The 23,882-nt window shown below is 33.7% G+C and overlaps 2 protein-coding genes and 1 pseudogene across 2 annotated transcripts; all 3 read right to left on the minus strand.

Moving 5' to 3' along the window:
- Positions 1-1,282: 1,282 nt before the first annotated feature.
- Positions 1,283-2,224, minus strand: LOC130863061 (olfactory receptor 8H1-like). Its single transcript, XM_057752974.1, has one exon. It carries the CDS (start codon positions 2,222-2,224, stop codon positions 1,283-1,285), a length of 942 nt encoding a protein of 313 aa, XP_057608957.1.
- An 8,432-nt stretch (positions 2,225-10,656) lies between these two features.
- Positions 10,657-11,603, minus strand: LOC130863072 (olfactory receptor 8H1-like; annotated as a pseudogene).
- A 9,980-nt stretch (positions 11,604-21,583) lies between these two features.
- LOC130863077 (olfactory receptor 8H1-like) lies at positions 21,584-22,528 on the minus strand. Its single transcript, XM_057752996.1, has one exon. The coding sequence runs from the start codon at positions 22,526-22,528 to the stop codon at positions 21,584-21,586; it is 945 nt and encodes a 314-aa protein (XP_057608979.1).
- Positions 22,529-23,882: the final 1,354 nt, after the last annotated feature.

Here is a 23,882-nt window from a genome sequence, read left to right on the forward strand (position 1 = left end):
ACACATCAGAAATAAATAGTTCAGGGTTGACGTTTAGACCACGCTGTGCTCTTCCTCTCTCAATGTGTGAAGACTGAGGAGACGATTCGATGGAGGTGAGTGAAGACATCTGCTGCTGTTAGGTCTGCGTTTTGTGCAGAAATTGCATTTCTCAGCTCTAATCTCATGATTTTATTTTAAGTAACTTTGAAAGCTTATTAAATTAGATCAAGGACGATGAGTAAATAATAAACTATTTGATATTTTAAGAATGATTTTGGTTCCAAAAGAGTTAACAGAAAGATCACACAAGGGTATTATAACATGCAGATTTCTGACTTAATAAATTTCTGAAATGTCATTTTCAAAACAATGTAAGAAGAGAATAGTGTGCTGACTCCACATTCATGGAAAACACGCCATGGCAAAGAGATTACAAAATGTCAGACTTTTTAAAAATAAACTAGCAGTCCACTTACAGTTGTCCAAAAACAATGGATGAAGAAGGCTGAAGCAAAGGATAAGGACAACAACAAGAATTTCATGTCTGTCAATCATACAGAGACACACGTGCTCATTAGTAGACTGAAAGAACATGTGTGAGAATATCAACAATTGTTATAGGCTTTCTATTCAGGAAAATGTCAGTTCTGAATCTCAACCAATATTTGTCTGAAACTGAGTTCTCTTTAATGATTTACTTTGAACCAAAACTTTGAAAATACAGATTGTATTCCTTTACAAAAAACTGTGTTTGTGATTGAGTATAACTGAAAATAATTTCTAAAACATCAGCCAATAGACTTCATATGCAAGCAAAATTGCCTCATGTAAACTAATATGATTATAATGTTAATAACTATCATTAGTGATTGTTTCCTCAAATGGATTTCATACATCATCTTAAATTTTGTTTTGGAATTATTCTCCCCTGTTACTGATGAAATTTGTTGAATCATATTAGAAAGGATAGCATCTGACACTGTGATCACTGTGAAAATTGTCTTACACATAAGATAATGATAAGATTTGTGCAGAGTAGAATTTTAAGAACTGTAATCACATTTTATTTTTTGTATTGCTTGACCAAAAAACAAATAATAAAACCATGTGTATAACAAGTATTCCATTTGCTATTATAAAATTACTTTTCAAACACATTCCTGGAAATTGCCAAGAAATGTTTGTAAAATTAAAATTCCACAAAAGTAAAGAAGTAAAAGCTTTTGCTCGTTTTTTAGATGGAGAGGCCAAGGCGATAATACAAATAAAGGAAAATTAAATTCTTAGCATAATTGTTATCTTAGGTGTCCAGAGTTCTCTCTCTCTTCTTTATAACTCTACTGACAGCACATTTTACCTCTTTGTTCCGAAGACTATAGATGAGTGGATTCAGCATGGGGCTTACAATGGTGTAAAACACAGAAGCCACTTGATCCTTTCCCAAGGAGGATTTATTTGACTTTAAATGAGTAAAGATAATGGTACTATAAAACATGGTGACTGCCAGGATATGAGAGGCACAAGTTGAGAAGGCTTTTTGTTTCCCTGAAGTGGAATTGATCTTCAAAATAGTAGAAAGAATGGACATGTAAGATGCAGATATTGTGATAAGGGACAAAAGTAGTGTGAAACCCGCAAAAATGAATATAATGAATTCAATATCATTTGTGTTGCTGCAAGACAGGGCTATAAGTGGGGATGCATCACAAAAGAAGTCCTGGATGACATTAGAGTTACAGAAATCCAATGTAGCCATACATAACATATTGACAGTGGCATCCAGAGCTCCAAGCACATATGACCCACCAAGAAGGGTACTGCAGAATCTGCTGGACATAACGACTGAATAGTGCAGAGGGTTACAGATAGCTACGTACCGATCATAGGCCATGGAAGACAGAAGGAAACACTCAGTCGCGGCCAAAAGGACGAAAAAGTACATTTGAGTGAAGCAGCCCACGTAGGAAATATTCTTAGTAGAAGTCAGCAGGTTCTCTAAGGTTTTAGGTGTGATGGCAGTTGAGTAACTGAGGTCAAGGAATGACAGATGGGTGAGAAAAAAATACATTGGAGTGTGAAGCTGGACATCTAGACGAATGATCAGTATCATGCCTATGTTCCCCAGCACAGTGAGCAGGTATATCAGGAGAAAAATCACAGAGATGACCAGCTGGATCTCCTTGGAATCTGTCAGCCCCATGAGGATGAAATCAGGCTTATGGGTATAATTCCAGGTATTCATTGTGAGCTATCGTAAACTGTTCAGAAATTAAAAGTGATACTTATGTTGAATGACTGTCAATAAAATATTTTATGTATGTTTTAAAATCAAAAATTGATTTATGTTGCTTCAAATATGATATAGCTTTTTATGGTGTTGCTTTTTAAAAGAAATGTCAAAAAGATAAGCATAATATTTGTTAATTATGTAATAAAGATAATGGACTTCTTTATGTTTTCAATGAAACTCATCCCATTTGCAATGAGGAACAAAGTGCAGAATATTAAATAACTACTGAGGATTTGGTTCAGAAACCTGCTGATTATCTTTATGTATTCTGACTACAGGACGTGCTTATTATTCTGCTTTGTTCTTTACACTTAGTGTTTGAAAACTAAACTCTTGACTATATAATAAACAAAGGTAGAAAACCATTTCAAGGTGTTATTTGCTCTTTATATTCTTAAAACATAAATCATCTCTCATTACTAATAAATCTTCCTATTATCCCTTTTCCAGAAGTTTTTTGACTGCAATGAGACATAGGACTATTCATGAAAAAATTATCTGCCCAAGCAGTTCAAAATCCAAAGTTCTGCTCAAAGTATAGTTTCAAAATATGATGCTTACTTTTAGAATATCATATCATTAGCTGTATATGTTTTGACAGAAATCCTGACAGTCCTTGTGAAAGTCCCAATCTTAGTGTGTTGAAACAGTGTTGCAGTAAACACCTTGTTTTATTTTAACAGTTCTAAGTTCTTATAAATGCCACAATACTTACTGTGAGTCAAGTTGTTGAGAAACAACCACAGACAGAACTTGCATTATGGTATGTCTAAAATTCTGACAACTTTCAAATTTTTTCTTGAGCTTTCCAAATATCTGAATATTCATTTTCTTTAAAGGGTAAGGGAAGTCAATCAAACTGTCTTATTCAGTCTTGTTGAACTAGAACACTCACACTATGAACAACATGAGTGCTAGAATCTCTGATGAGCCTCAGTAGAGCAGTCTGTGCCCTTTTTCTCTACCCAATAACCATACAGAAATTTATAGAAGGGTGCTGAGCATCATGTAGCCCATGGTTGTCCTCAGGGGCCAATCTAATTTTTAAGCAAGTTTAACATGCCTTTGAGAAAGAATGCTCATTGAGTAATTGAGCCAAAGTTTGCATTTTCTCTAGCAGCTCCACAGTGAATAATGCAAGCAATTCTTCCTTCTATTGATACATTTGCAATGTAGAGTGGTCATATTCATTCATTTTTTATTAATTCAGAAGAGAGAGATGTTCACAGTTATAGGAGTTTATCAGATTGATTCTATAAAAATAATTTGTGTTCATTAAAAACAATAAGCTACACAATATAATATCAGCATGCCTTACTTCTACAGCCTGCTTAATATTTATTTTCATTTCATTAAACATGACAGATGAGACACAAAAATTAAAAATTACCAACAATTAAAAAAACACACAGTGGTGAAAAACTTACTAAATTTGTATGGGATCATGTTATATACTTTCTTAAATGAGAATAAACTGATTTAAAGTGTGATTTTAATAAAGCTAAATAGATTTTATTGGGTTGTCTTTAAGAGTGTTAGCAGGCAGTGTGAAGTATGTTGCCTGTAGTCCTTAGGTCTACTCTGAACAAAGCTGCTAGGGCTGTGGGACTTGTATGGAAACCAGGGGAAGATACAGTCTGGAGTTGATGGGTGGGGCTTAAAGTGGTTTAGTATACAGTGGGTATATTCTTACCTGGGGTGCCCAGGACCAGCCTGGCCTCCCATAAGTCTGCAGGTTATGGTGCCTCGTTGGGAGCCCAGGGAAGGAAGTCGATTTATTTTATTTTATGTGTGAGTACTTACAGGAGTTTATATGTACCATGAGTTTACAGTACCCAAGAAGAATAGAAGAGGGTGTTAGATCCCTTGGAAATATAGTTATGTACAGTTGTGAGTAGACAAGTACATGCTGAGAATCAAGGCCAGGTTTGTTGCAAAACCAGCAAGTACTTTTATCTGCTGAATCATTGTTCCAAACCTTAATTTAAGCCCTTAGTCTGAGGTCACGACTATTAAGAGAAAACAAGCACTGCTGATAAGAGGAATGAAATAAGAAATGCCACTATCGGTCTTGCAAACAGGCAGATATTAGAAAATATTATACATATTTGTAATACCTTTGATATTTACATCAAGGATACATTTTTAGACATAGCACACAAGAAATACGTGATGTAAATATTCATTATCTATTTAGAGCATTAGGTATTTAATGAAAACTTCTGCAGAAAAGAGAGGCCTTTTTTAGTATAAAAATTTAGTTTTCCAACAGAGTGAAACTGACAGGATATTGGATGGACCCTCTTTGACCATGCAAATGACAACAGCTAGAGCAGCAGAACAATAGCATCAGGTGCAGCTCTTTGTGACTCACACTTAAGACAGTTCAGGAGAAATGAGGATAAACAGACCTGTGGGCTACATCCAAGGACATTTTTGACTTTTTGGAGCCAGTCTCATTCTGGGCTTCTTTGTTGTCCTCTGAATGTTATTTCCTAGTATCCATCCCATCTTTTAAATAAAGCTGTTTTAGACCTTTCCCTTTCCTTCATGAAGCTTACTTTCTGTGTGTAAGAAAGTATTGTCTATTTATATTTGACACATCTAAGATGTTACTGTGAAATTCACACTACCTCTTGCCAGCACATCGGAGAATATTTGATATTAACATAGACTTCTCAATGTGCGCTGTTTTTAATATTTATTTGCTGTTTTATTTCATGTAAACCAGAAATGAATTTGTAGACTGCCAGATGATCATATGCACAAAAGCTACATGATATAACTGTGATTAGGACCAATGTCAATATGCTAGAATTAAAATATGAGGCATTTTGTAACTGGTAGTTTAATAGTGATCATGTTACTTATTCTCTGTCTGAAGCAGACTCATCAGTATAAGAGGCCCTCCTAACACAGCTAGTGAGATGCTGCACTGAGCCTGAAGAACAATTATGGTTACTTACTTAATCACACTAAAATAAAATAAAACAGTAAACATAAAACATACAAATAATACTGATAATAACTTCTGTGAAATAGAAATGAATCACAAAAGAGGGATGTCTGCCATCAGATATCCCTTCAAATATACCAAGGAAGGAAGATTTTATTAATAAAAGAAACAATATTTTCAATTATTTCCATAAGACAATATTCAATAGAGGAATAAAAAGAAAAATATCCAATAAATATTTGGAGTAACCTTTAGAGAGAAATTACAAGACTTTCTACCTTCAAACTCACATGGCATGACACATTTAATAGATGAGTTTGGGGTGAAGACATCATGTTTTACTGATTTTCAATTATTAAAGATTGGGGAGTTACTCTACATGTAAACAGAAGATTTATATCTTTTGTTAATAAGTTATAAAGCAGAGTCCAAATTTATTCTCAGGGAAAATCAATTTAAGTTCACAGAATGGTTAAAAAATCGCCAGATATAACAAAGTTTCAATAAGCTTATCGAGACTTAGTGTGAACAACTGTATATGATTACAGAAGCCTGCAAACCCAGCATTTGGAAGATGAAGGAATAAATATCAAAATTCCAAGGTCATGTTGGCAACACAGGTGGGACCACCCTTACCTAAAGGGACTCTGTATCAAAACACAAATTAAATCTACTCTTCATCATGTGGCATGTAGTGTGTTGGATTCATTTAGTCTCATTCCACTTAAGAAAACTTGTCTTCTTTCTCTCAGTAAGTGTAATTTGTGAACAGCTTTTTGGATATTTTATTTTTATTTGTTTTGTTTTAAGAAACAAGAAGAACATCAAGTTTGGTGAGTAGGAAAAGGTCAGCTCTGGGGGGGGGAGTTTTAGAAAAATTAGAATGATAAAATATGTTATATGAAATTCTCAGAGAATAAATAACAACGAAGAAATAAAAAGACAAAGCCAAACTTATCAAGAAATAAATGACTGAGCTGACAAATAAAATTGTAATTAATTAGGACTTTTTGTTTGTTTGTTTTTTTATTTCTCAGCTGCCAAGTTCTCAGAACAAAGGTTTTTCTGCCCCAGAGTAACCCAGGGCAGGGATAAGGAACAAACGCAGGAGACAGAAGATAAGAAGGAAAGAGAAGGGGAAGGGAACAACAACAACAAAAAGGGTGCAGGAATATTTTTGTGGGAAGAGAGGCAAAATTATCAAAGAACTATCTAAGGATAGAGGAGGAGACAGACATGTCCCATGGGCAACTGGTGTATAAAGGTAAAATGTGAACTGATGTGTTGGAATGAGGGGTTTAATTGGAATTGCCAAAGGGCGCATTTTATTGCTGAATGTTAATACTTAGCTGAACCTTAGTAATGAGCTTCAAGAGAAGTAGCGAAATGATGGGTGCACGTGGATGGGTATTTGGAATGGGATGAATAAACAGAGAAGATGAGGGAGGAGGGGATGAGTGAGAGAACACAGGGAGAGATGCCTGAACTAAGAGATTTACAGAGGTATTTAGAACCCTTCTAGAGTAGAAGCTCCTTAACACATATACACACATGAATGGAATCGTCAAATAACAGACAGAAGGAAGAAATCCCAAGTTAAATATAATTCACCAACAAGTAAAACATCCAGTAACAAAAATGAACTGTGTCTAATTAAGTCTTTGACCTAAGTGGCCACATGGAAACTCCCAAATCACTCAGCTATTGCCAAGACTATTGGTTGCTCTCCACAAACTGACAGCAAGGCTCTGTTGCTGAGGAAAACACCCCCGTATCTAATCGCAACAATGGAGTCGAGCTAGTGTCTAGCTAGAGACTTCACACCTACTATCTATTGTTTATTGTACTTGAATGTACTATGCATGCTACCAGAGAAGAATGGCAAACACCACCTGAGCTGCAAACCCTTCTATCTGCAATGGTGACTCACAGTGCCATAGTAGCATCAAAGTTGCAGGAAGAACCATCCACTGTCTGATTGGATTTAAGGGCTACTCCATGAGAGGAAACCCATCCATGGCTTGGCTCCAATGGCAAAGTTCTTGACACTTAATAGGACAGGGACTTAGGAGAACACCAAATACTATTGTTCTGAGGAAGAGAGCAATAAAGGTGACTCCTAATTAATTCTCCTGTACCCAAATATTAATGTCTTACAAATTCATCAGAGAATCTTCCTCATAGAGCAAATGGGAACAAATTTAGAGACCCCAAACTGAAAAATTTACAGAGAAAAAAAATTCTTAATTCTAAATAGGATGATTCCTTCACTGAATCCTATAATTTGATTTCACCCTAAGGTGCCACAGTAGAGACAGAAGATCACCATGAAACCTTCATTTTCCAAAGGAGCAGAGAGATTTAGACTTCTTGGAAAAGATTGACACCCAACAAGATCATTTCTGTTACTTTATTAAAACATATACAAGGTTAATTTGGGTTGGGAAAAATTCCAGTTACCAAAGACATTTTGCTCTTGCTGCCTATAAGAGCAGATAGTTCACAAAACCTCATTCCCTTTTTGTTTTTTGAAAACCTCATTCCCTTTTGATTTCACCCAACTATAATCAAACATAAGAGCTCTAGGTTTGCAGGTGTGTCTTAGAACCAAGGTCAGCGCAGCTGTAAACATTAACAATACCAAGTGCATATGCTCCAGAAAGACATTTCTTCAAAGTTTAAGCATTCTGGAAACAATTTCTCAGCCTCTACTTATTAATTCAACATAGCACAGGCTTTTCTGAAATATTTCACTCAAATCAATCCCAAAGACTTAACTACAAATTACACTCAAAGTCCGACACAAACTCTTTATTTTACATATCACTACATTGTCCCTCTTTTTGTTTAAGAGATTTTTAGGGATATCATTTATGTCCAAGACTATGAAGTCATACAGTAAATATGGCCTTTTGTCTAGTTGTAGAACAGCTTCATGAAAATAAATCAATATGTATTTCAAAGCCAATAAAGCTTTCCTAACAAAGAGATTTATAAAACCCACAAGAACAAGGAACTTATCAAAAAAATTCATGGGATTAAATAAAGCTACAATATCTGCAAGGTATTCTACAACATCCATCCCTATTATATCAGGCTCTCTCAACCACTATTTTCTATCAATCTTATTTTGTTGAGTTCAAAGTTCAGGAGAAAATATATGCTACTCTTTAATAAGTTCACCAGTTTGCATTTCTTTCCGAAGAACAGCTCCAGCTGGGGTAGTAGTAGCAATTAATAAAATGATTCTCAGGACCACAGCAATTATCAATCCATTGAGTTTTTCTTAATATTCTTTCAGCAACTCCTGCACTAGCATCAAGCAGATGAGTCTTGACATGGTCATAACAACTTTATAGGTATCCAGACTGCTGGTGTTGCTCTGAGAAAATAGATTTTCAAATTTCACCTCTAAACAAACACTAGCATCAACACAAGTATGAAGTGTACAACATACACAAGTGATGCTATAATTATTAGAGTACCATTGCAAAAGTCTTTCAGTAACAAATAAGGTCATTGTATACAAGCCACAAAGGAGTAAATCGTATCTAAATTGAATGAAAAATGAGATTTGTCATAATCAAAGTTTAAATTTCTGTTCCTTGCTGTGAGTGGAAAACACTTGCCAGTTTCCACAAATTAGTCTGAATGGTTTACCAAATTGCAACACAGGGCTAGATATTCCAAGTTCATGCCACTCAAAAGTTTCTAATAAAAGGGGAGACAAATTCCGTAGTTTTATTTGAATTGGATCATTGATATAACAATACTAAGTAAGAATATAGTTCTTGTGTGGAGTCATAGGGTTTCAATCAATGAATTTTCCTTGGGATATATTAACAGGCACCTGAAGATTTTTAACTATACGTTGCTGCCTATGTATCACATTCCTTGTTAGTAGCCACAATTTACAAGATGTAAATTTATGGAAGTAATGGCATTAAGTTTTTGTTCCTCAAATCTAAATGCACTAAACATAGCAAATTTTCTATAAGAATTCTTGGTGGTCCTATCATTAATTATATATAAAATAAAATTACAGACATTATATTTAAACAATGATTTTCATTACCAATAGAAAGAGGGATTCCTTTTATTCCCACAGTATAATTTATAATTTCCCTACCCTTCTCTGCAAGTTGAGTTGGAACAAAATAGTCCTAAGGACCCTGTAGAGAAGAATATTCTTTGACCACCACAAGAATAGCAATGTCTCTCCAACTTACTCCTATATTAATTAGAGGATTAAGAATATAAGCATAATAAGTAAGATTAATCCCTGATACCTCTACAGATCCCATCATGTCAGAGTTCAGAGAATTATATGGAAATAGAAACATAAAGATTTTAAGAGCCAATGGAAATGTAAGACATCAAGAACAAAACAGACTTCCAGACTCAACAGAACTGATGTACATATGAACTCATAGAGATTGTGGCAGCAAACACATGGAATGCAAATGTCTAATTCAGGTAGGGTCCCAGATCTCAGATGATAAATGGGCACAAATTTCATTCTTAAATGAGAAGCTATCTCCAACTGGCAAAAACACTATCTTCAAAGGAAAATTAAATCTCTTTAACAGAGTTTCGATTGGCATCAAACCACACTTACAAGCCTGTCCCATGTCCACCAAAAGATGAAAAACACAAAGTAAACTCAACTATATCTTTAGGGGTATTTCGTATCACGGTGTTTAATCTGGGCATTTTTGTTTTTTACCTTACTGGTCTTTTGCTTATGTATTGTGATTTCTGATTTTCTATATGAATCAATGCATGTGTCTCAGTGTTATCTATAATGCTAAAGATACTGTTCACCAGTGTGGAAAACACAGGCACTAGAAGTTTTGTAATTATAGAAACAAAAATACATGAAAGAAAGGTAAGACCACAAGTTAAATGAATGGAAAAAAAGAAAAAGGTGATAAAACCTGAAATGTTATATGACAGACTCAGGTCAGAAATGACAAAAACCAGTAAATGCATAACCTACAAATGTTTGCAAATCACTACTTCTAATAACAAAATTAAGCTAATTGTAATGTAAAAAAAGATTCTAGAAAGCACAGATAGCAGAAGATAAATAAATCATGAACTCCTTTCATAGTATACAGTCAGTACGTGGAATAGCTTCTGAAATTAGGGGTATTGCATACATATTAGGAGATTTTACATGAAGAAATTTTTAATTCTATGTCTAGTAAAGACTACATAATTCATGAAAATAGAAATTCATTGTTAAATATATGTCTTAGTGTATCATCTTTTTTGAATGTGAAACTGGAGGATCACACAGATGGTAAATTCCTCCAACACAAGCATAAGGATGTGAGTTTAGGTCCCACAGGTGAGTACTGGCTTCAATAAATCAACCTGTCTCAAAAGCTAATGTGGAGAACAAGATAGTAGGAAACAATGTGACTCAATGCTTACCCTCATTCAACTTCTTGAATCCTTGTCTCTTCTTCACTAATCTAACAACAGCACCTTTTACTTCTTTGTTTCTGAGACTATAAGTGAGTGGGTTCAACATGGGGATCACAATGGTGTAAAACACAGAAGCTACTTGATCCTTTCCCAGGGAGTAGGACTTACTTGGTTTTAAATAAGTAAAGATCAGAGAACTGTAAAAGAGAGTGACTCCAAGGAGGTGAGAGGCACAGGTGGAGAAGGCTTTTTCCTTTCCTGAAGTGGAATTGATCTTCAAAATAGTAGAAAGAATAGACACATAGGATAGAGATATTGTGATAAGGGAACCCAGAATGGTGGAACCTGCAAAGATGAATATAATTATTTCAACTCCATTTGTGTCACTGCAGGACAGAGATAAAAGTGGAGATGTATCACAATAAAAATGATAGATGACGTTGGACTTGCAGAAATGTAGTGTAATCATGGCAAGCACACCACCAGAGGAATCCACAGTTCCAATCATGTAGGACCCAGTGAGTAAGATAAGACAGCATCGTGACGACATAATGATAGGATAATGTAAAGGTTTGCAGATAGCTATGTAGCGATCATAGGCCATTGAGCATTCAGTAGCTGCCAAGAGGATGAAAATGTATAATTGGGTGAAGCATCCTATAAAGGAAATGCTCTTGTTCAAAGTCATCAGGTTCTCTAAGGTTTTAGGTGTGATGGCAGTCGAGTAACTGAGGTCAAGGAATGACAAAGTATGAGGAAGAAATACATTGGGGTATGAAGCTGGCTATCAACACAAATAATCAACATCATGCCTGTGTTCCCTAGCACAGTGACCATGTATATCAGGAGAAACAGCACAGAGAGGACTAACTGGATCTCTTTGGAATCTGTCAGTCCCAAGAGGATGAATTTAGGTTTATTTGTGTGATTCCAAGTGTTCATAGTGAATATCCCTAAATGATAAAAAATCAAAGATAATGTATTGGTTTTAGGATGGCATAGAGATTCTTGTGCATTTCGCTATTGTAGTTTTTATACCTATAGCATATAACAGCAAATAATTCAATTACCAATTATAAGTACAAGGTGGCATTTGATAATGTTATCATCTGTAATAAAATGTGCTATAATTAAAAAAACTTGATACTAGTTTAAATAATATCTTTTAATGAATTTAATACACAGGAAATGTTATCATGTATGTGATAATAATTATCCCCTTATTTTATAGACATATAAGAGGCAAAAAATTCAGTTAATTTATGTGAACAGAGTAAGAATTCATTTAGAGTTTTGGATCATTGTAAAAATGTAAGATATCAAAGATGTTAGTCATAATCTTTTTCCAGTTAAGTCTAAATGAAATGTCACACATTTAGTGAACAAAGATAGAAATCAACTTTGATACAACATTTCCTGCTTTTTCTAATATCATTTATGTCTAATTGATTTTTACAGAATTTTAATAGCCTGCATTTATAAAAATAATTATCAAAAATGGAGTAAGTTTTGAATATTCAAAACAGTTTTAAAATAAAATTATTTATGAAGTATGAATCATATCTGGGGTCTCTCCTTCCACTTATTCTGTTTGACACATCCTGATGTTACCTTTGAAAGCACAAAATGGCATGTATACATATATTTTTAGTATAATCTTTATTTTAATTACTTTAAGTTTTTACAGTTTTAAAAATACTTACTCTGAGTACCAACCTTGATAGAAAAAAATGGAGTCAAAATACTTCCAATAGCATTTGACTGGAAATATTCAATTCCCAAATTTTCTCAAAAATGAAAGAGAAAATTTATTTAAGGATTCAAATATATTAGTCTTAGAGCTTTTGTTTTCCCTTTGACTATTTTTTCCATTTTTTTGTAAACTAATTTTTAGAACATCAGAAGTAAATTAGGTTATTCTTGATATTTTCCTCAGGTCTTTGCCCAAATCAAGCTTTATTGGAAGTTATGGCCCAAATTTATTTCATGAAGAATTATGAATCTGAGCAGCAGAGTATATGCCTTTTGTCTCTAATTCTTAAGTCCAGGCCAACTCATATAGTGTTATGAGCATCATATAATGTGGTCATTCTCAGGAGGAAATTTCTAAGACAGATTTCTTGGCAAAGATTCAAGGACTGAGGTCAAGGACTAATTTAGAAAAGTTTTTCTTTTTCCCTGAGAGCCCACAAAGAAGAACATAAAGCCATGTTATTTTTCTGATATACTACATTTATTTATATATCTATAAATACAATAAAAATTAAAAAATGTTCTTCAACTGGCAGTGGATAATAAAAGTGTGATACATATTCACAATGGGCTACAATTCATCTATAAGAAAATGAAGTCATAAACTTTGCAGGTAAATGTCAGGAACTAGAAAAGATCATGTTGAGAAAGGCAACAGAGACCCTCAAAGACCAATCCTTCATTTTCTTTCTCATCTGAGTCTACTAACTCCAAAACTTTAGATAATAATACATATCTTTGACTAAATGAAAAAAATGTTAAGGCTCCTCAACTGTGCAATTATTTTATTGTAGTTTTTGCTATGGTATTTTTTTTCTACTACAAAGGGAAGTTCCTTGATAAGAAGAGAGAACCACATTTATCAGTGAATATATGGAGACATATTCTATTGTTTTTACCTAACATTTTTATGTCCAGCAGAATCACTTCTTCAATTTAAAATTCTATAATCACAGTCTTATTGTCAAAGTAAGCATTTTCAAATTAAAAATAATCTCCTCTAGCCACAGTTTTTAAAAATGCCCTGATGTGAATAGAGTGTTGTCTAAATGTATTTTATTTATGGGTATATAAAGAAAAAATCAACAATTCAGAGTAAGGAACTATAGAGAGGGAAATAGCAGGGAAAAGTGATCTATTGGGGGAAACAGGCTCTAACCGGGCAAGTGTAAAAGGTAAATACTGAAGAAGAATAGGGAGGTAAAATAACAGATGGGTAATAAATGTCATAAGAAATCATACTTCTAAATATTTACCTAAAATTATGTATACGATATATAAACCTCTATAAATAAACATATATATTTAAAATTATTTTTTTTTCATTTTGGTAAAAATGCTCCTTCCAATCGACAAAGGTCATCTAGCAAAAATTACAATATCAAGCACAAGAAGTCACTTGACTTATGGATCAGAGTTTCCAGGTGACAATCATATATTAACATCTATTACTATCGTCATTAGTTTCCACTAGTAGGGAAAGTCTCTATTGTCAAAGAAACCATGCATTTCAGAAACAGGACCCAGAGGTCAAGAACTAAAACTGACCAGAATGGCTTCTCACTGCATAGTAGGTTTTATGGTCCCATAAGGTTCATGCAAGTTTCCAGTAAAAAGGAAACTACCAAAACTCTTATATACATATGATATCTATGAACCACACCAAGTAACAGAATGGCAAAAACAAAACAAGCAAACATATAAACTGAAAAAAAAAAGGAAACCATAAAACCAAGAGTACATTATTGGCAAATGTATCTTGACAGTAACAGAAACCTCTTACATTGGATTTAAAATTGACTCAACCATAGTGAACTTATGCTTGGTACTGAACACCTAGACATCTATTAAGGTTTAATGAAGTTATGGATTTTCGAGAAGCCTCTACAGCTGAAACTTTAATAAATCAGGATAATTCTTAACTACATCCTAACTGTTTTTCTTATACCATCAGATAAGTATAGAACTCAACCATGATCATGAAGACTTCTCTTTCAATAAGCCAAAACAAAATTTAAAAAAAGCACAAAATGCAATATCAAATTAAATATATGTGAAGCATATCCCGAATCACCCTTCTGGATGCTTTACCAGGGACCAGGCTAGTTCTAGGATTGCAACATAAGACATCTCCTACCATGACTAGCTCCATATTTAGGCAAACAACTCCTGCTCTACTGGAAACCAGGCTGGGTCTCGGTACTAAAAAATCCCACCCCCTGGACTCCGTATCCCAGAACACACCTCCAGGACCTACTTTAACACAGACGAGACTGATCCTTGAGACCCAAGTTAAGACACCATCCAATGTCAGCTAAAATGCCTTAAAGACCAAGCAATAGCCTCAAAATGCAACCACTCCACTGTGCCCATTATTTCAACCAGAAACTCCAACAGGTTTAGTAGACGGAAGATCTAGAAACCCAAGGTGATCGTTCTTAAAGCACTCCCACCATCCTCAAACTGCACCATATTCTGTCCCACGGTGTCAGCTGAAAACTTTTGCTTTTCTTACCAGGTCGATTTTAAGGACCCAAGGTAGACCAATAACCCAAACAGCTAACATTTCCTAGAGCTGACATGACAGTTACCAAGAGCAACTCCTCCACTGAGTTCCTTTCACATCCCACAACTTGGCAGAAAACTTATGCTGTGCTGGAAGCCATGCCATACTAGGAATCCGAGAGACAAAATAGTTATCCAGGACCCAAAGGTCACATTGTTAATTGGAACTGTATAAGCAATATTGATAACCAAATCCAGAAAGGTATTGCAGGTTGCAAAAGTACCACTAAGACAGCCTACTGAAGACTGGACACAACGCTATGAACAGAGGGAAAGCAGAAACCAAGGGGGAAAAAAGTCATCAAACAAAGACAAATTCAGGAACCAACACGTAGAACTATAATCATCCCAAATCCAGATGCTTAAAGGCCAATGTATAAACCAAAGAACAGAAAAGCAATGACGGCACCAACAGATCCCAGTTATCCTATGACAACAAGATCTGAACAATACAACAAAGCTAAAGATTATGAAGAGAATGTAAAAACCAACTTTATAAAGATGATAGAGGTCCTTAAAGGGAAAATACCTTAAAGAAATTGAGGAAAAGACAAACACAACAGTGGAACAAATCAGTAAATCCCTAAAGAATACAAAGAAAAAACAAAGAAACTGGTAAAGAAAATTTTTTGAGACCAGAAAATGAAAATAGAAACAATAAATAAAACACAAAAGGAATATCTGGGTAAGCAAATAGGAACTACAGATGCAAGTATCAACAGCAGAATACAGAAGATGGAAAAGAGAATCACAAGCACTGAAAATACAATAAAGGAAATAAATTAATCTGTCGAAAAAAAACATTAAAGCTAAAATTTTCCTGACACAAAACATGCAGAAATCTGTGACACCATGAAAAGCAAAACCTGAGAATACTGGAGTGGAAGGAATCACAGATCAAAGTCCCAGAAAATATAATCCACAAAATCATAGAATAAAAACTTCTTACCTAACGGACATTCTAATAAAGGTACAAAAAGCTTATAGAATGCATAATATATTGGGTGAGAAATATGTATCCATGTCAAATAATAATCAAAACACTAAACATAAAGCTCAAAGAAACACTATTAAAAATTGCAAAGGAAAAAGGCCAAGTAGCATGTAAATGTAGACCCATTAGAATACCTGTCTTTTCAATGGAGACTCTAAATGACAGAAGGGCATGGACAGATGTCTCACCGACTTTAAGAGACCATGAGTTTCAGCCCATACTATACCCAGGAAAACTTTCAGTCGCCATAAATGGAAAAAACTAGGTATTTCTTGACAAAGTCAAATTGGCATATCCACTGACAAATCCAGCCACATAGAAGGTATTAGAAGGAAAACTCCCACCCACACAAGTTCATTAACCCATGAAGACACAGACAATAAATTACCTCACATTAACAAAATCCATAGAAAGTAAACACAAACATATATACACACACCCTAACAACCACAACACAACATCAAAATAACAGGAATTAATAATAATTGGTCATTAATATCTTTCAGTATCAGTGTACTCAATTCCTCACTAAAATGACACAGGCTAACAGAATGGATCCAAGACATGATCTACCTTCCGTTGTATGTAAGAAACATACTTCACAAAGCCAGTACATGCAGTAGGATCAAAACCCAGTGCCATTGTCCTTGGCTTCTCAATCAGCACTCATTGTCCATCATGTTCAGAGAGTCTGGTTTCATCACATGCTCCATCAGTCCCAGTTCAGCTGGCCTTGGTGAGCTCCCATTAGATCAGCCCCAATGTATTCTGTTTGGATGCTCACCTTCCTAGACCTGGAAGGAGGGAGGAGGACCTTGGCCTTCACACAGGACAGGGAACCCTGACTGCTCTTTGGACTGGAGAAGCAGGGGGAGGGGAAGTGGGAGGATGGGGGAGGGAAAATGGGGAATGAGGGAGGGAAATGGGAGGAGGGGAGGAGGTGGAAATTTTTAATAATAATAATAAAAAAAGAAATATATTTCAGCACCAAAATAGACACTACCTCAGGCTAAATGTTTGGAAAAAGATTTTCCAAGCAAATTGGACATAAGAAACATACTGGTGTAGTCATTCTAATATGTTACAAAATAGACTTCCAACAAAAATTAATCAAAAGAAACAGAGAAGGACATTTCCTACCTATCAAGGAAAAGTACATTAAAGGTCTTTGCAATTCTTATCTTAGTATCTACACCCCAACAGAAGGTTGCTCACATTTGTAAAAAAAAAAAAAAAAAAAAAAAAAAAAAAATTATAAAGCTCTTAAGTCACATATTGAACTTCACACATTAGTTGTAGGAGACATCCATATCCCAAATCACCAATGGACACATCATCCATACAGAAACTAAACAAAAAAAAATGATGGAGTTAACAAATACTATGAGGCAAATAGAACTAATAGATATCTAAAAAAACATTTCATGCAAACAAAAAAGAATATACCTTATCAGCACCTCACAGAATATTCTCCAAAACTTAACTCCTATTTGTTCAGGAAAAAAAAAAAAAAACTGAAGTAAACCCAACCAGAATGGATTAAAGCTCGATTTTAATAAAAATCAAAACAAAAGAGAACCTACAAACTCATGAAAATTGAACAACTCACTACTGATCAACACTGGGACAAGGAATAAAGAAAGAAATTAAAAACATTAAAAACTTCTTACAGTTCAATGAAAATGAATGTACAACATACCCAAACTTATGGGCTATGTCCCAGAGGGTAGACAGTCCAGAGACATAAGATACAAGCAATCATGACTGAAAATAAGAAAAAAGTCAAAAAAATGATTCTTAATGATATTCATCTGTGTGCATAGGTCATTGCCTAGCCCCATTGCCACCAGAGGCTTCAACCAGCAACGAATTGAAATGATTAACTCCTGGAAACATTTTAATTTCTAAAATTGAATCTTGCTGTATACAAAACTCTTTTTGTAGTTTAGTATCTTTTCACTGGTCTAGTCCAAATTATCTTATGATCACAATGAAAATCTATATACCATGTAATATTTATATCTTTAAGACTATTTATAATCCTTTGTAGAAAACAATTGGATTGGTCCATCTAATATCCACATATTTCTCTGTATGTGTATACCAGATTTTTTTTATCCATTTCTAGTCTGGTTCCATTAATTGACTATGGTGTTTGATGACCAATTGCTTCAGGTAATACCCCACTATCATATAACAGGACTATATGATAACTTTAATTTTTAAACTTATATTCCAATTCTAATTATGGCTATATTTATACTCTCATTAACAATGCATAATAATCCCTATCCCCATATCTATACTAGAAGTTTTTGTTTCTTTATTTGAGTGTTCGGTAGGACATGTGCAGGACCACATCACTTCATGCATAGGATAGTTATGTGAAAACATATGGCAGTGTAATTTCTCCATCTGTGAGCTAAGGGCATCAGATTTGATGCCAGGTTTGTGATTAGCATTTTACTGGTGATCATATATCTTTTCATCCCAGCAAATATTTTTCAAAATGATGACCTAATCACAAAGATATTTTTGTTTTCTTGTTTTGTATTGGTTTATCTATTAGTATTAATTTTTAAAATGTGCTTGCCCTGAACAGAGATTCCTATTTCTCTTTATATTTTTTAACATGTTATCATATGAATGACAATTCTCCTTCCTCAAAAATATAAGTACTGGTAATACAAACATGTCACATCACAAACAACTTACACAAGGATTTTAAGAAGCAAGAACAATATTTTCTCAGATATATTACAGTATTTCTAAAAATTATATTTATAAAATATAAACATTTTATGACATAGTGACATGAACTGTTATATTGAGAATATGTTAGCATTTCATAAGGACCAGAGCAAGTGAAGATGTAATATTGAAATTATGGGACAAATACAAATATTTCTAATTTAGCAGCAACAATATTAATTTTTTTTTTTGTATTCTCAATTTTATGACAACAATATAAAAAGTTCTTTTCTAATATTCTAATAATGAAGTTAAGAGAATCTTATTTCTGTTAGACTATAATAACATAATAATTATCTACATATTACAGATTCTGTTTCCTAAATTGAAATCAAAGAGATAAGTTTTATTGCTTATATGTAATATTTATGAATGCATGTGAGATTGCTCAGTCTGTGAATTGTTTCCCATATAAGCATGCAGGATCAAATATGGATCACATTACCCATGTTAAAAAAAATTCCAGACATATGCATGTTACCCACATATTAATGACACCAAAGATGTGAAGTATATGGGTAAAGGCTGGCCAGTTAGTCTAGCCGTCCTGATGAGTTCTAGGTTCAGTGAGACACCTTGTCTCAAAATTTCAGATGGAGAGTATAAAGGAAGACAACACATTAGTTATTATAGATAAGCCAAAATAATGAGTTAGTAATAGTGCTTATTTAATTCTTATTTTTAATGCAAACAAGAACAAATTGGAAAACAATATTTGTAGATCCTAGGATTCTAAAATAAAACTAAGAATAATTGCGCATGTAATTTCTTTAGAGTAAAGGCAATATTTAAAAGTGATAACTAAGGTATAGAAATATATAGATATTTAGTTTTGATTAGATTCGACGATAACTTGAATACATTAACAATTGTAAAGTTATCTATTTTAGAGTATTTGCACTTGACTTAAAACACTTAGAACAATTTAAGAATAACTAAATGTAGCTTTACATTAGTAGTCCATATTGACATATAAACTAATAATTTATGAGTTAATCAGATGATTTATAAGTTTTGAAGTATTCAAAACTAGCGAATAGAAACAAAAATAAAAAACTTTAAAAACAAAATATATCTTCTAAAATAATGTTTAGTTAGAAGCAAGACAATTCTGACAATTGTTGTAGAATATAACATTATAACTATAATAATATCAGATATGATAGTACTTTAATGGAAAATACTAATAGTGCAACAAGTATAAATTTATGGTCAATTTTATGTTAAAAATTAATTATTTCTAGATGCAATAAATATATCAATCATTGAATGGCATTTTTTCTTTCAATTTCAGATTTTTTAAAATAAAAATGTTTTTGGCATATATATGTATAGACTCTTATTATGCTGTCTCCCCACAATTCATTTCTCTCCCATCTCCATCATTCTGTCTCCTTTCTGTCGGTTTCTTTCCTAAAGCCTATTTTTTGTTTTTCTTTTGTGATCAATTTAATGTAATCATTGCCATTGGGGTTATACATTTGAGCTTTTTAGGTTCACAAGTTTGTAGTAAATTTCAGGCAATGATTTTCTGTTTCCTGAATACATCAGAAGCAAATAGTTCAGGGTGGAAGTTTAGACAACGCTGAGCTCTTCCTCTCTCAATGTGTGAAGACTGAGGAGACCATTCGATGACAGGCCAGCGAAGACATCCACTGCTGTTATTATATTGTGGTCTCAAGAGCTGAATTTTGTCCAGAAATTGCATTTCTCAGCTCTACTCTCAAAAGTTTATTTTTAAATAACTTTGAAAATTATATAAATTAGATCAAGGATGATGGGTAAATAAGAAACTATTTGACAATTTGAGAATGATTTTGTTTCCAAAAGAAGTAACAGAAAACATTCCCAAGGGTATTATAACATGCATATTTCTGACCTGATAAATTTTTGATATGTAATATTCAAAATAATTTAAGAAGAGAATAGTGTGCTGACTCCACATTCATGGAAAACAAGTGGTAGCAAATGGATTACAAAATATGAGATGTTTTAAAAATAAACTAGCAGTCTAGTTACAGTTGTCCATAAACAATGGATGAAGAAGGCTGAGGCAAAGGATGGGGGCAACAACAAGAATTTTGTGTCTGTCCATCATACAGAGACACACGTGCTCATTAGTAGACTGAGAAGAACATGTGCCAGAATATCAACAATTGTTACAGGATTTCTATTCAGGAAAATGTCAGTTCTGAATTGCAACCAATATTTGTCTTTAACTTAGATGTATTCATTAATTAACTTTGAACTCAAACTTTAAAATAAGATTGTATTCCTTTTCAGATAATTCTTTGTGATTAAGCATAACCAGAAATAATTTCTAAAACATAAGTCAAAAGACTGTATATACAAGCAAAATTGCTTCATGTAAACCAATATGCTTATAATGTTAAAGCTGCCATTAGTGATTGTTTCCTCAAATGGATTTCATACATCATCATAAAACATTGTTTTGGAATTATTCTCCTCTGTTGCTGATGAAATTGAGAATTAAATGATCTATGAAATTTACTGAATCATATTAGAAAGGATGCCACCTGACACTGTGGTCACTGAATGTTGTCTTACTCATTATGTAATAATAAGATTTGTACAGGGTAAAATTTTAAGAACTGTAATCAAATTTTATTTTTTATATTGGTTGACAAAAAATCAGATAATTAAACCATGAATAGCAAGTATTTCATTTGCCACTATAAAATGTACTTTTCGAAACACATATCTAGAAATTGCCAAGAAATGTCTGTATAACTAAAACTCCACAAAAATAATGAAGTTAAACTTTTTTTAATTTTTAGATGGAGAGACCAGGGCGATAATTCAAATAAAGGAAAATTATATTCTTAGTGCAATTGTTTTCTTACGTGCCCAGAGTTCTCTCTCTCTTCTTTATAACTCTACTGACAGCACATTTTACTTCTTTGTTCCGAAGACTATAGATGAGTGGATTCAGCATGGGTATTACAATGGTGTAAAACACAGAAGCCACTTGATCCTTTCCCAAGGAGAAAGACTGATTTGACTTTAAATGCGTGAAGATCATGGTTCCATAAAATACGGTGACTGCCAAGATATGAGAAGTACAAGTTGAGAAGGCTTTTTGTTTCCCTGAAGTGGAATTGATCTTCAAAATAGTAGAAAGAATGGACATGTAAGATGCAGATATTGTGATAAGGGACATCAATAGAGTAGAACCAGCAAAAATAAATATAATGAATTCAATATCATGTGTGTTACTGCAAGACAAGGCTATAAGTGGGGATGTGTCACAAAAAAAGTCCTGAATGATATTAGAGTTGCAGAAATTCAATGTAGCCATACATAACATATTGACAGTGGCATCCAGAGTTCCAAGCACATATGACCCACCAAGAAGGGTACTGCAGAATCTGCTGGACATAACGACTGAATAGTGCAGAGGGTTACAGATAGCTACGTACCGATCATAGGCCATGGAAGACAGAAGGAAACACTCAGTAGCAGCCAAAAGGACGAAAAAGTACATTTGAGTGAAGCAGCCCACGTAGGAAATATTCTTAGTAGAAGTCAGCAGGTTCTCTAAGGTTTTAGGTGTGATGGCAGTTGAGTAACTGAGGTCAAGGAATGACAGGTGGGTGAGAAAAAAATACATCGGAGTGTGTAGCTGGACATCTAGACGAATGATCAGTATCATGCCTATGTTCCCCAGCACAGTGAGCAGGTATATCAGGAGAAAAGTCACAGAGATGACCAGCTGGATCTCCTTGGAATCTGTCAGCCCCATGAGGATGAAATCAGGCTTAAGCGTGTAATTCCAAGTATTCATTGTGAGCTATCGTAAACTGTTCAGGAATTAAAAGTGATATTTACGTTGAATGACTGTCAATAAAATATTTTATGTATGTTTTAAAATCAATAACTGATTTATGTTGCTTCAAATATGATATAGCTTTTTATGGTGTTGCTTTTTAAAAGAAATGTCAAAAAGATAAGCATAATATTTATTAATTATGTAATAAAGATAATGGACTTCTTTATGTTTTCAACAAAACTCATCCCATTTGCAACGAGGAACAAAGTGCAGAATATTAAATAACTACTGAGTATTTGGTTCAAATGCCTGTTGATTATCTGTATATATTCTGACTATATGACATGCTTGTCATTCTGTTCTGTTCTTTACACTTAGTGATTGAAATCTAGACAAGACTCTTGACTATTCAATAAATAAAGGTAGAAAAACATTTCAAAGTGCTATTTGCTCTTCATTTTCTTAAAATATGAATCATCTCTCTTTACTAATAAATCTCTATTTTATCCCTTTTCCAGAAGTCTTTTGACAGCAATAAGACTTGTGACTATCCATGAAAAGATTATCTGCCCAAGAAATTCAAAATCAAAGTTACAGGGAAAATAGAGTTTCAAAATATTATGTTTAGAATATCATGTCATTAGTTATTTTGTCAGAAATCCTGACAGTCCTTGTGAAAGTTCTAATCTCAGGGTGTGCAAACAGTTATACAATAAGCACCTTGATTTTTTTTTAACAGTTCTAAGTTCTTATAAATATCAGAGTACTTACTGTGAGTCAAGTTGTTGAGAAACAACTACAGACAGAGATTTCAATATCATATGCATAAAATTTTGACAACTTTCAAAATTTTCCTTGATATTTCCAGATATCCATATATCCATTTTCTTTAAAGGGTAAGGAAAGTCTGTCAAACAGTCTTATTCTGTCTTGTTGAACTAGAAAACTCACAGTGACTATGAACAAAATGAGTGCTAGAATCTCTGATGAGCCCCAGTAGAGCAGTCTATGCCCTTCCTTTCTACCCAATAATCATACAGAAATTTATAGAAGGGTGCCGAGCATCATGTAGCCCATGGTCGTCCTCGGGGGCCAGTCCAATTTTTAAGCAAGTTTGGCAGGCCTTCAAGAAAGAAAGCTCATCGAGTAATTGAGCCAAAGTTTCCATTTTTTAGAAACCCCGCAGTGAATAAAATGAGCAATTCTTCTCTTCTAATGATATATATGCAATGTTTAGTGTTTGTATGCAGTCATCTTTTATTAATTCAGAAGAAAAAAGAATTTTACTGTTATAAGTATTTATTGGAATGATTCTATAAAAATAAACTGTATTCATTAAAACCTATAAGCTACAATACTATTTCAGCAT

This window comes from Chionomys nivalis, chromosome 2, assembly GCF_950005125.1.
Source record: "Chionomys nivalis chromosome 2, mChiNiv1.1, whole genome shotgun sequence".
Taxonomy (NCBI): Eukaryota; Metazoa; Chordata; class Mammalia; order Rodentia; family Cricetidae; genus Chionomys; species Chionomys nivalis.